Raw genomic sequence first — 13772 nt, 5'->3', positions numbered from 1 at the left:
CAAATAAAAAATCTGAATGTACAATATTGTGGCATATATATTTGTGCCACATCCATCTAAGGTTCATAGTTTTAGGCTTTCATGAAACAAACATTTTATTTGTATTTCTAATGGAACTGCTTTCTGTAGAATCAGGGAGGAATGCAGTAAAATTCACCCTGGATAAAGGAATTCTTTAAATGAGTGCTCTGTTAAACATTTACAGCTGTTCCAGTAGCACTCTTAGGCAGCAGGTTTGGCATACCATTCAAACAAGTATAAAGGGAAACACATAAAGAAAACTTAAGATTCACAAATTTAAGACTGAAAACCAATTGACAGAAAGTGCATTATTTGTGTGGCGAGTAAAAAATAGCTAAACTCTTTGGTTTTTGTTTGGGTTTTCTTTTGTTTTCCCCCACCATCTTGTGTGCAAATCAGATTTACTCTATCAGAACCAGCAATAACCAAGCACCGCTAACAGGACTGTATGAAGTCTCCTATAAAGGAGGCTCTAAACCAGCAATACTTTCTTTGTAAGTAAGAAGTTATGGGCTTGCAAGCATTCAAGCATCATGCTCCTCTTTACTTAAAACTACAAAATAGTCACACCATAAACATCCCCAAGGCTCATTCACTGAAAACAATGAGTCAAAGAAATCCAGCTGAACATATTTTAACTACAGTGGAAGAAAATGCATGCATTGTTTATGTCACCATGGTGAAGAGAAAGATCTATTTCTGAGTGGGGAACGCATTCTGCTACCCCAGTGCTTTCATACAAAGCAGGTTCAAAGGGTGCGCTGAAGCTGAACACCAAGAATTTTCATACATAAATAAAGACTGTCTACACCAATGCAGGCTGCGCTTCTCTGTAGACAACAGAGCATCACCAAAAAAAGTTACGCAGCCCACAGTGAGGCTCCGAGGTCCCGTTCTGCTGCCCAGACTTCATCACTGAAGCATTTAAATGTCCTTAACTTGAGGCACAGATTTTAGCCTTACTTAATAGGATTTATGTATACATATAAGTGTTTTGCAGAATATTAGCACATTTAAGCCCATATCAAAATCACTTCCCCACCTCGGGTTAGACATCGAAGGATTACACCCCACCACTCTGTGAATGGCCTTAAAAGCAGACCTAGACTTGCCAGAACAGCCTTTTACTCTGAAATTTTACATTTTTTTTTTATCCTGTCAGGAATTTGACCCGTATCTTTTCTATGACTAACAATTTCTATTTACATTTGGGCCTTTTGTTCATCTCCTTGTTCCATATTGTTCATGTATCATGTATCCAGACAGCAGCGGTAAATTAATCAGACTGGTGCACATTTGTCAGCCTACTAGCTTTTCTCTGGACACAGCACTGAAAGTCTTGAATACAAAATCTATCTCCACAAGATCTCTTTGTTCCTTCTACTTAGACTTCAGTGTAATCTGCAGCAGCAGTTTAAGCTTTTAATTTCGAAAAGAACGACAGTGCTAGGGTGAAAAGCAAGGGATACCGGAGAGTTGCTGTGAAAGACACATTGAATCAGTGCCCACACAGATGGCAGAGTCAAACAGTACACTAAAAAAATCCAGTATTCCCTGACAAATCCTAATTCACGATCATTAAATCTGTGACACAATAGCTACTACAACATTTTGCGTCTATCTCATGGGAAGTTGTTTATATTTTCTTAAATTGTTAATTGAAAAATAAACTACTGCATTATTTTACTTGTGTCTTTAATGAAGACTTGATGAAAGCCCTAAGAACAACTATCCCCTCCTCACTCCTAGTCTCTAAGTCCACATTTACAGTTTATACAGATAATGCTACTATTTGCTAAGATCCAAAACATTCTTCTTGATGCTGCACAAGATACATGGTGTGAATAGTCCTTGCTTCAGATCACACGGCCCCACCCACTACATAGCAGACAGAAGCAGGATGCCCAGAAGCACAACTAAGAAAATTTTCTTGCTTAGTGCAGTCAGCAGGAAATGCAGATTTCCAGGGTGTTTGGTTGGCAAAGAAGACAGCAGTAGGTGGAGGTGAATGAAGACAACATACCAAACCAAGAGCAACATGGAAGATGGCACCAGCAGAAGCAAGGGAAGCAAACAAGCTGTGTGCTGGCAGGGCAAGGAGACAAGATGGGAAGAGACAGAGCTCACGCAGCTGCCATCAAATGTCACCCCTGGTCAGGTTCCCTCAGGATCCTTCCTCTTCCACAAAGAGCATTACAGTTCTTCCCAGTTAAGACCACAGTAATGAGCTCTACCTGTTAAATCTAGCTGTCCCATGAAAGAAAAACATATGACATGCAGTGGGACTTGAAAGGGGGAAATGGGGTGCTTTTAAAAGATTTGTAAAAGATGCTTCTGCTCCCAAGGCTGCCTTCAGTTTGCAAAAGCCTCTGACTCATTAGGAGACAAACTCAACGCTCAATGTTGTGCCAACTTCTGATGAAAATAAAACCTTCTGTCTGTCCGATTTGTTAAGTTCTGCAAGAAAAAGCATTTGATGAACCTGGGCATCCTTCACTCAGGACTCATCACAACTTCAGTGTTACAACCAATTGGTAGTAGCAAATTAGTAGAAAAGGAATGACATGTGAGCACAGTACAAGAGCTTGCTGTGTCTTAACCAGAGAGAAAGTTAGTTATAAGCACTGATAAATGGTCTAAACTTGGAGCTCAGAAAAATTTTCTGGGATCCTTGTATCATTGCTTTTCAGTTCATATTTGCCTCTGGACAAAAACTGGGAAGTTTTCACTGGTGTCCCTGAAGACTCAACTGACATGGTAAAATCGTGACATATTTTTGTTAAAGCTGAAAAAAGTGGTTTGATTCCCAAAATCCTCTGGGTGTTCATGGTGCTTTTAGATCAAGAAAGCCATGGATGGATGATGCATATTTAATTCAGAAATCTCACAGAAGCAGTGAACGCTGACACATCCACACACAAACCAACACTTCTACAGAGTGGTTTTCAGGTGGGCTGTAAACATGTGCTGTAAGAACAAAACCTTACCTGGGATTAACACAAATAAATATGTCTAATTTCAATAAAATGTGCAGATACTACTGGACATACTTCTGTATAGAAAAAGATACTTTTATGAGGTTAGAGATACCTTTATGCGATAAAATTGCAATGCATTCATGTTGTGCATCCACAGTAGTGAACTCACAACAGTAATCCTTACTTTAATTATGCACTCAAAAAAATTCCTCTCCAAGATGGAGTGTGTCAGCACTATAAAAGGCAGAAGAATTTCCAGAAGTCTGACACATCAGAGAAGAATGAAGATTCAGAAAGGTGGCATTTATTACTATTCCAAAGAATACAACTTTAATGAATTATAGGAATACAGACTGAAAAGAATACCAGTGATCTAACTGAACGTCTAGAACACCTGGATGACCGTATATATTATTACCTAGTTCCATAGAAGTATCACTGGAGACATTTCAATGCCAAGTTACTTTGAACATCAGCTAAGTAGTTTGTTGCTATGGCCTGAAATGCGGTTTTCCATCAGCCTAAGAGCTACATTAAGTGTCAAGTGGAAAGGCACCATACTTTCACAAGACTCTCATAGTTTTCCAAGAAAGCACCAATCTGATTAGCAAATTGTCTTGGAAGAACTAGAAGATTAGAGAAAGAGCACAAAATAAAACATTTTTAAGCTAAAATATTTTTTTAAGTCTTCTGGAAGAGAAGGTAGATTTTTGGGGCTGAGAAAGTAACAGGAAGTTAAAATTAGTCTAAAAAGTTTAAGGACATTATTAGTCTAAAAAGTTTAAGGACATAATCTATTAGCACGATGACAGTTTCTTTACAGGACATTACTGGAGAGCTATTTCACACTCCTCAGAATCTTGAAAACAGCTAGAATTTTCTACTAAATTTTCCAGTTCCTAAATGAAACTACACCAGAAGATTTTTAAGACAATAAAAGCTACCTTAATTTTCAGTAAAACTCAATCTCTGACACACATCTGGAATTAGGACTGCTCGAGGTAAAGAGCTGGAACAAAGAGCGTCCTTGGATTCACCCTCTGCAGGGGCACTGCAAGTGCCACAGTGAAAGTATCTCAGCAAATCACAAACCTCACACTCCTTTTGATAACTGTGCCTGGCCTAACAAGATCCTTACAGACTGTAAGTGTCCTACAGAAAAATCGTAAAAAGAGAGCTCGCTAGAGCAGCAAGTGAAGAACAAGCTGTATGGAGTCAGCACCATCCTCTACACATAAAACCCACACCATTGCATTTCCACGCAAGCTGGAGCTGCTGCTAGCTGCTTTTTCCAGATGTGACCTGAAAAACACTGCATAGGGGCAGCCTAGAATGGATCTTACAATGAGATAGATAACGCTAATTGCCACTTTATTCCTCCTAATAGATTGATCTCCCCTCTTTCGCACTCCAGAGATGGAACTGGTGTTAGAAACCAACCAAAAAAACTAAGATTTGGGGCCCAGATTTAATAGCAACACCTGTGCAGAATAAAATTAAATCCATGTTCCCAACTTTAAATACTTTTATTTTTAAAATCTTTCTGTCTCCCCCTAGTGGTCCTAGTAGCTTCTTAGAAGGAATATAATAAGCAGAATCCTGCCGATCTCCAGATATCCCCACTTCCTGAGAAAAATACAGTCATTGGCCTGCCTCCATCCTAATTTGGAGGCTTCACAAAGAAAGAACAAATCTAATTAAAATACCCACATGCTCATAAAGCAGAAAAGTCATAAAATGTTACAGAAAACATTTGCCAGAACCAGGTGTTTAAGCTACACGGATCTTCACAAGGACTTTCCCAGAAATCTGAATGAAGTTAAAATACTACTACTAAGAAGCCTTATTTGGACAATAAAGACAGCATTGCTAAAAGCAGGCTACCACCATGGCTGCCCTAATCTTTAACTTCTTGGAACTCCTGGATCGGATCAGCTATCATTCCAGACAAATGTAGAAGTCATTTTGCATTTTACTGGGAGTAGAATCGATATGCATGTTTTTAGAAATCATTTTAGAGATCTTTCTCCATCAACACTAAAACCTGCTAACAGAATTATCTCTGACAAAAACAATATAGCTGCCTTTATAAACACAATTTTACCAAGTGGTAGTTCTCAACTCACTTCTGAGCTACAAACGAATTTTACAGACTGGATTTTTCTTTTAATACTAAAAGTCCATAATTTGGGCACAGTACACCATACTACAGTGACATTATTGCTCAGATGCAGCTGTTTCCTAGCATCAACAACTACTTTCTTACTGACGTTCAACTACTAAATTCATATTCAGATGCCAAAACCCCATTGATTTTCAATGTGTTAAATGTACATATATTTGAATGTTAAACATATATATATTTGAAAGTTTAATCTTTAATAACAGACTATTTTATGCAAAAAAAAAATCACAACTCAAATTTGTAACTCACAGTCTTTAACCATTAGCCACAATTCCAATAAGAAAACAATCAAGGTTATTTCTAAATAGAAAGAAGCAGCAAACACTGATCTGCCTATGCAAAAGAATGTGGTTTTCTACTGTTCCTTTTGTTTTGAAGCCCAGAATGATATGCTGTTCTCTCCCAAAAATGATTAGCAGCGAGAAAAACTCTAGCCTATAGGTCTTCCAAGTAACAACAACAGGCTAGAGGCAGAGCTAAAAATATACTCCAATTTTTCAAGTCTTAATACTAAACTCCTTCCACGAGATTGTATTGTTTCTCTGAGTATCTAATGTTAAACATCTAAAAAGAAATTTATGAGTCCAACTCTAGGTACTCTGGTTTTGAAACTTGGAGAAAGGCTAGAAAGGGAGGAGAAAAGAAGCAGTAGTAGCTGTAGTCTACTGAACAAAAGAAAGAGTTTGCAGTTCAGCTTAAGAAATAGAAAAGATTCATGCCTCACCTACACCTTTCATATGGAAATCATTTATGGGACAGAAGCCAGTTTTCCTCAGGAAAATGAAACACAATGAAACCCACAGCAGTAAATTCAAATAATTCTGTTGGATTTTAAGAATTACACAAAGATCACACTCCGAATAAAACTTCCGCTGCTGGATACAAAATAAGATATGCCTTTAAATCAAGATAAGCATTTTGTCTTCACTGATAAAAATCACTGTGATGCGTTTTATAAAGACATACAGATAGACTAATATTCACCACTTGAAGAGTTTCAATGATCATCTTAAATACCTGCATATTACTCTTTATCATTAGAAAACTGTCACTACAGATACAGTAGAGTGCTTAAGTCTTGGTCCCACATACTTCCTAGGTAATAGAGGCAAAAGTATAATACCATTCCAATTGCATCTACAGTTTCAGAAGTATTTGACTGCCATTTAAAAAAACTAAAATGCAACATGCATGTTTACACACACACACACACACTAGAAGTTTATATTGACACCTATATAATGAAAAGCATGATCACAGTTTTGTGAATTTGATACTATCAGAGCAATGAATCTGCATTATGCAGGTCAAAGTGTCACTCTGTATTAATAACAAAATACATACATAACCTAATGATGTCATACTGTTGCTATATTGTATTTCCAGTTATGTGTAGGGTTTCAGTGCATTTAGAAGTATTGTACTGAAACGCTAACTGAATTGCATGCTGACTTAACGAGAAAAAATTGCTACAAACATCCGTTCAGAATCTGTAAATGAAATCTGCTCCCATTTCAAAGTCTACATTACATTTTGTAAAGAAGTTGGGCTTTGTGCATGTGTATAATCTGGTTACCTGTGACACATTTGGGAGATTTTACCTGTCCAACCAAGCCAGCAGACTTTTAGCTGCTCCAATGAGATCCACTACCGATGTCAGAAAATCATTCGGTAACTTGCGGCTGGTCCTTCCGTCATAGTGACCACTCCTCCTCCTCCCAGTGATGAAGTTCTGCAGATTTTTAGCAGATGCATTCAGTTTGTGAGAAAGGGTTTTTAGATTTTCTGTTTCCAAACCATAGTTCTGCATTGAAAAAAAAGACAAAGAAAAGAAAGTTAGCTTTGCAGCTGAACATGAAGTACCAAGAACAGCAAGACTGCTCTTCTGCTTCAAAACTTAACCACTCCTAATAATTAAGGTAGAAATACACCCACTCGTTAGTTTTTAAATGTATGGCATGTTCTGTTTCTAAAGCGCATAAAAATAGAGCAAAAGAAGAGTAAAATTATGAGTGATCATTTAGCTGGTTTTAAGTGCACTGAGAAAAACATCTCAAAACAAAGAGAAAACCTAGTCTGGAAGGTTGATTTTCAAAGTAGTGCATCACTCTCAGTAAATCAGATGGTTCTCGCAGTAGATCTGATGGTTAGGAATCAGGTTGTCATGTCCGTACTAGGACCAAATGCTAAGATCACGTTAGGTAAGAGGGCTTGCAACTAGCAGAAGTACACAGCATGGACACAAAGTGTTGATTTCAGTGAAGAAAGCATGTCCATTACCTTATTTTTATTCTTGTTAACAGTAAAGGTCCAGAATCATGGACCACAGAACACAGTGCTACTCTGCTCAATGTTTATGTTGCCTTTTTGAAGTCAAGTTGTAAACTTCGCTTCTATTTAAGAGTCAATCCCTTCAACTTAAATTACATTCCTCAGCTGTGTAGCAGAGAAAGAAATTATGCAGAAATATTAACACACAGTACTTGAAAATCCTTCAAATACACAAATGTTGCTGAAATAGCACTAGAGAATGCCCTAATTTAATGTACAATTACAATATAATATAGTACCATCAGTGATGTTATTTCTATAATGGATTTGTTTTCCTCACAAATGCAAAGAATAATAAAGAGTTATTTTGAGAGATCTTCTTTTGCTTTTGTAAATGAATAAGCAACTGCATAGACATGACCCTGTTATTTCTGTAAGAGAAAGACAGGAATTCTTAAGGTGCTCCTTGCCTTAACCACATCACGGGGTTATAATATGGGGTGCTCACTACTTGTTCAGTTGACGATGGAAAGGGCTACTTACTATCGAAGGTGGACCATTTCCTGCCAAAAATGATGATGATGTAGGATGCAGAAAACCCCTGAGCTGAACACAGAAAAATCTACTTCCTAACACCACTCCCTGTCCTCACCAGAGATGGGAGAAGGGATGCATTTGCCAATGCTAATTTAAGACCGCTGAAGCTTATTTACCTTAGTCTTTTTTTCTGTAGGAAATGGGAGTGGGGTGTGTGGTTATTTACAGCAGTTGTCATGCTCCTAATCCAAACCATCTACTAAATGAACTTAATCTCCTCTTTAATTACACGGGGCCTGCTGGAACATTACACTGAAGCTAGACCCTGCGACCCCCAGCCCCCCCACAACGTCCACTCCCAAGCAAATGGTAGGTCACCACAGAAAGAAGAGACTCCAGCACACGGCTTGTCTGCCGTCTCCCAGCCAGCCCCTCTTCGCGCTTGTAAACCAAACACACTTCACGAGGGTGCTGCTAGAACAACAGCCATCTTTCCGCAGCAGAAGATGCACACTGGGACTTGGCTGACGCTGAAAGTGGACACGCACTAAGGCTGCGCTTTAAAAACCACTACTGTAACTGCTGTGAACATCCATATTTTGGGCAAGGAAAGCTTTGTGGGCATGTTTCTCAATCGCAGTGTCTGCACAGGCGCCATCCTCTGCCACGACGTCTAGCTCCCAATTAGACAAACCGTATGTTTGGGCAGTGACTTTTCCACCACGGAAATATTCAATAGCAATTAAACAACAGATAGAATTAGCTTACAAATAAAAAATTACAAGATGAAAACAATAAATTGGGATGGAAAAATAAAATGTACTTTATTATGCAGTTAAACACCTCATAACTAATAACTTATAAGATCAGTCCAAATTAAAGAGATAAACATCAGATAAAAATAAATTTGTTTTTGCTGCAGTTTTCTGTGGTTGCTGTGGCTGAGAGAGCATGATGAAGACTGAGGACTGGGCAGGAGTAAACTGGAAACAAACACCAGGTTTTTTGTTCTTTCATCCTGCTTCTTGAGCATCTAGCTCATTTTGGCACATTTAACAGGGGAGGAAGCAAATGAAAGATATTCTGGATGAAAGATAAGTCACACAAAATGTCTTACAGATCAGCCAAACCAAAACCCCGCTGCCAGCGAGCCCCAGGACACCTGCACAACATGGCGCTCACCTCCCCCAAACACGGGGGGAATGACCGCAAACTGCAGGCTGCCCACAAGGCTCCTCACAGGGTTTCCTTCTTTCTGACACACTGAAATGCTAAACTTTTAATTCAGGGGCTGTGCCTAAGCAGCTGAGTGCGATCCTCCAAGTACCACGCCCACCTTCAAGCCTCCGGGGGAGGAGCTGGCCGGGCCCGGGCACCCGCCTGCCTCCCCAGCCAGGCTGCACGCAGGGGCCGTGGCCAGGCGGCCTCGCACCGAGGCCCGGGCTGGATCCCAACGCTCCTCCGTGACAATCCCAAACTATTTCACCTCCCTCTTTTTCTCCATCCCCCGCTTCGTCGCCTTGTCTCTACCTCACCCGCTTCGAGAGGTGGGTGCTGGGTAGCGGCCTGCCACAGCAGGAGCCCTGGCAGGCAGGCAGGGTACAGGCCTCTGGTCCCACCAGAAAGTAATGCCGCAGCAAAAAGAAAACCTGCAATATCAAACACTGCGGACTGAGCAAAATGATACTCAAAATTTATTCTAAAACAGGAGAATAGTCTGCATTTGTGTATACACTTCTTCAGAAAACCAGCTCCTATAAAAGCTTAGTGGCCTCTTGTTAGCATGTCAAGTGATGGCCACCTACAGACAGACACACTCTTTTTCAGATGCCTTTTCTTCACTGTCAGATACGTGGCAAGGAAGAGACAATGTTAACAGATACAAAGTCTATTTTCGCACATGTTCATCCAATGTGTGTGTGTTCTTTAAAATAAAACACTGAGGGACAAATGTAACACCTAACCTACGCATAAAATTCAGCCCTACATGAGAAATGGCACTGATTTCGGTAAAGCCTCTGCCTGCAACATGAGACAGATAAATCAGGGGTGGAAACTACAGAGATAAATTTCAGGCAGGATATATTTTTGGGCAGCTGCATTTATTGAAGCCTTCAAGTAGAGGGAACCTAAACCAGCAGCCAAGCTAACAAAATCCCCACTTTCTTTATCACTAATATTTCTGGCCTACATTAAAAACAAACAAAGAATTGCATGTTCTAATACTGGAAAAAAGCTTGCTCAAATAATAACTGCCAAGTTTAATCACACTTTATATGCGACAATATACTATTAACAATATGAGTTTTCTTAGAAATGCACTGCGTTTATTTTCAAGCAGTGTAAGAAGATAATTGCAGGCAAAGGAGACAACTCTTTGTTTTCCCCTACGCTGCATTTAGCCGGCACTAACACCAGTTAGGCTTTCATTAGCCCAAATAAATTCACAGTCACTGAAAGAACCACAAAGAAATCTCTGCATGCTTTCAGAGATTACAAAAAGCGAAGCAAGTCTACGCATCCACTTTCTCAACGAGAGGCCATGGAGCAAGACTCTCTTCAGAGACACCCCGCCTCAACAGAAGCGGCTCTAATGGAGTCTCTTCTGGCAATCACAAAACAAGAACTTGATGAAGCTAAGCTACACGGAGTAATAGCTTGTCAGCAGGTGTTTGAACTAAAGGTGGTGGGAGCTATTAATAGACATTTTACCTGCTAATTACTTTTCTGTAGGTTCACATGACAGTGTGAGTGATGAATTGTAGCTCTTTTCTTCACATGCTGACAAGCAGCAGCTCTAATCACCACTGATGAGTTGTGCTTTTTTTTTTTTTGATGAGGGGAGCCAGCCCAGTCACTCTGCCAGCCCATCCTTGCACCAGCACCACAGGGTAGGAAGAGAGCTCGATAATGAAACTTTGGAAGTAAAGTGAACTTTTTTTGGATTAGCTTGATCAACGTTCATTAGTTGTTCGTTCCCCACCACCCACAATTAAAAAAAAACTTTTTAAAATCAGTGCTCATTTAATCTCTTTCCTGTGTTAAATTCACTTACCCCTTGCTGGCAGGGAAGTGCACCTTGCACTACTAGCACAGGTTGAAAAGTGTTCCGAACTCATATAGTGCTAACTATCTCTGCTGGCTCAGGCAGGGTGTCTAGAAGCTGCTGAGACATTTAGTTTTGGGTATTTTTATGCTGCCCTTTGCAAGTGCAAAGACAACTCAGCTAACTGAAAAAGCCAAGCTCAGGTACCAAAAGAAGTCCAGCTCTAAGCACGCCGCAATATGCAGTACAGGCATAGCCGCAGTCCCATTAACAAATCCAGAAATCCCTTAGAACAGATGTCTTGATCATAACTTCTATGCAGCCACAAATGCCTCTACACCTCCAAGCACAAAGACCACATTAAGTTCAAGGCCATCGTTTGACTCCTACAAACAATCCAAGATAGAGAAATGAGCATATGGCCCCTCTGCCTACTCCCCTAAATAACTGTTTCTTCTCTTTCAGGCCAGAAAGCTGCTGGGAGCCACGTGGAGCAAAAGGCATGCAGCGACCCATGCAAACTCTTACTGAACAGACACAAAATGGGAAATGAAGATACTACTCTAACACTGGTGCTTGGCAAAAGGAAGATAAAAACAGTTTCTCTAGGCAGGCAAAGCATATAGCAGTGCTTGGATTAATTTCTGCTGTGCCTCTGGAGAGGACACCACAACTGTATAAACTGCAGAAGGTAAGGGTTTATTTTTTCTTTGGCAAATATTTGTCACCACACACACAAACATTATTTTTTAAAGAAGGAAAAAAACGGCAGCCCTTTGAAAAGACAAATATTATAGTCCAGGTAGCTGTATTGTGTAATAAATTATGTGCAGTGTATAATAAATTATGTATAAAGAAATGCAACTTCTCAGTTATGCTTGATATCTCTCAGTAATATGGATAACAATCACAGGATGAAATCGTAAGTTTTCTCTTTAATGCCACTTTTAAAAAAGTCTTTTTCCACTTGTTCACAGACTGAACACAGGAGTTTTAGGTAAGAATAGCATACAACTGCTAAGAAATGGACCTAAGATAACCTCAACGAAGCTTAATTCTGCTCCTCACTATTTTTCACTGCTTTCGTCTTCCATATTTAATTCTTGAGGATCATTTCTGTATGTAATACTTACTGCTTTTAAACAAGTAACCTGGAAACAGTGAAGTTCATAGAGCCCCCAGCTCTCCAAAAGCCTAAGGAAGTTTTTAAATGAATAAGCAAAACAGCATCACATGGATGTCGTGGCACACGGCCGCCATTTCAAAACCACACCCCAAAATTTGGGGCAGCCAAAAAATTGCCAGGACAAATTCCAACCTTTGTCTCCAAGTTGTGTTCACAAATGAACAAAATGCATCTGAACCTCATTCTCCAAAACACTTGGCTGAGCACGTCCCACAAAGTAGGAGGCAGATAGCTTACCAGCCCAAAGTTGCAAGCAACTGAAAACACAGCTTGTCATATGGAAGGTGCCTTATGTAACTTTATACCTCAACAGATCTGCCTACAATATGTATTTGTAGGCAGTCCTTTTTCCAGCACCATGAAATGCCAACACTAAGGTTATCTCTCCTTCAAATAACACTGACATATGGGGTAATTTAGAATGGCACAACACATGATCCTTACACATCTGTTTCATAAACACAGAATAAGCAGATAAGGCGAAAAAGCCAGTTAGCTCAAATGACACTTACCATTTACTGCAATTATTAAACATATACTGATTAAAAGGCACATGGTTCCAAAGAGTATAACTATTTGTCCTAAATGTTTGCAGTCAGAATAAAACTCAGGTGCTTGATACTTACAGCCCTACAGAATCCAGGAAAGATTCATAATCACGATCACCACCCCCTTTCCTGAAAAATGCCCTTCTTTTTCCACACCACAATCAAGCAACTCATCAAAAAGCCAAGCCCTGGTTATGCTGTGTAGCACTAATAGAGCAATTATATAACTATTGTTCTCACTCTTATTCAATCAGCAGATTCTGCAAGACCAAGCGCTCATTATTTTTTTGTTTTTCTACTTTCTCACGTAATTTTGTCCCTAGCCAGCCAAATGCTGTTACTTCTCCAGAATTCAAACTACCACTTACATATTCAGTTACATGCATTTCACAAAGTCTTAAACAGCTAACCATCAGTTTTTTAAAAAAAGGAAATAAGTAGATTGTTATGAACACACTACCTCTTTAAAGCATTTTACATTTTAACAGCCTTTTTATTCAGTCTGCTTTTAACTAGGGGGCTGTATCTGTAAAGGTCCCTTCCCACTCAAACCATGACTCCACGAACAGGGGCACGCATTTCACACTTGCCCAAAACTCCACACAGCCCAAAGAAAAAATCAACTAAGAAAAGCATCCAGGATCCATAACTGCTTCTTGAGGTCGATGGGAGGAAGGACATTCACCCTTTGCATACAGACACATTTACTGCCTTTGGCACACCAGAGGTTTTAGTGCAGTTGTGTATAAAAGATCTACGAGCAACAGCAACAAAGGTTTTCAACGTGATCTATCTAAGCTATCAGAAACCCTTTAACTCCTTAGCTTTATTGATCTGGTGATGGACTTCAGGATTTCCTTCTCTGCAGTTAAGTGAGCTCAGGCTGAAGACAGGAAGGCAGATGATATATATAAGCAGAATTTTAACTTGCAAAGGGCAATAGCAAAAAGGGTAGTTATTTTTTCTGCTACAAGCATACAGAATGTTGACAGTAAATCCC

At 39.6% G+C, this 13772-nt stretch overlaps 1 protein-coding gene across 6 annotated transcripts in view; it reads right to left on the bottom strand.

Annotated features, from left to right (window-relative positions):
* Positions 1-13772, bottom strand: part of CNKSR2 (connector enhancer of kinase suppressor of Ras 2) — a 232638-nt gene that overhangs the window by 175417 nt on the left and 43449 nt on the right. For all 6 annotated transcript variants that reach the window (XM_075429438.1, XM_075429455.1, XM_075429429.1 and 3 more), the window contains exon 3: positions 6786-6988. In XM_075429438.1, the coding sequence (XP_075285553.1) occupies positions 6786-6988 (203 nt within the window). The remainder of the gene's footprint in view (positions 1-6785; positions 6989-13772) is intronic.

Source organism: Opisthocomus hoazin, chromosome 1, assembly GCF_030867145.1.
Source record: "Opisthocomus hoazin isolate bOpiHoa1 chromosome 1, bOpiHoa1.hap1, whole genome shotgun sequence".
Lineage (NCBI taxonomy): Eukaryota > Metazoa > Chordata > Aves > Opisthocomiformes > Opisthocomidae > Opisthocomus > Opisthocomus hoazin.
The sequence above is the reverse complement of the archived record's forward strand: the minus strand, read 5'-3'. Positions and strand labels throughout refer to the sequence as shown.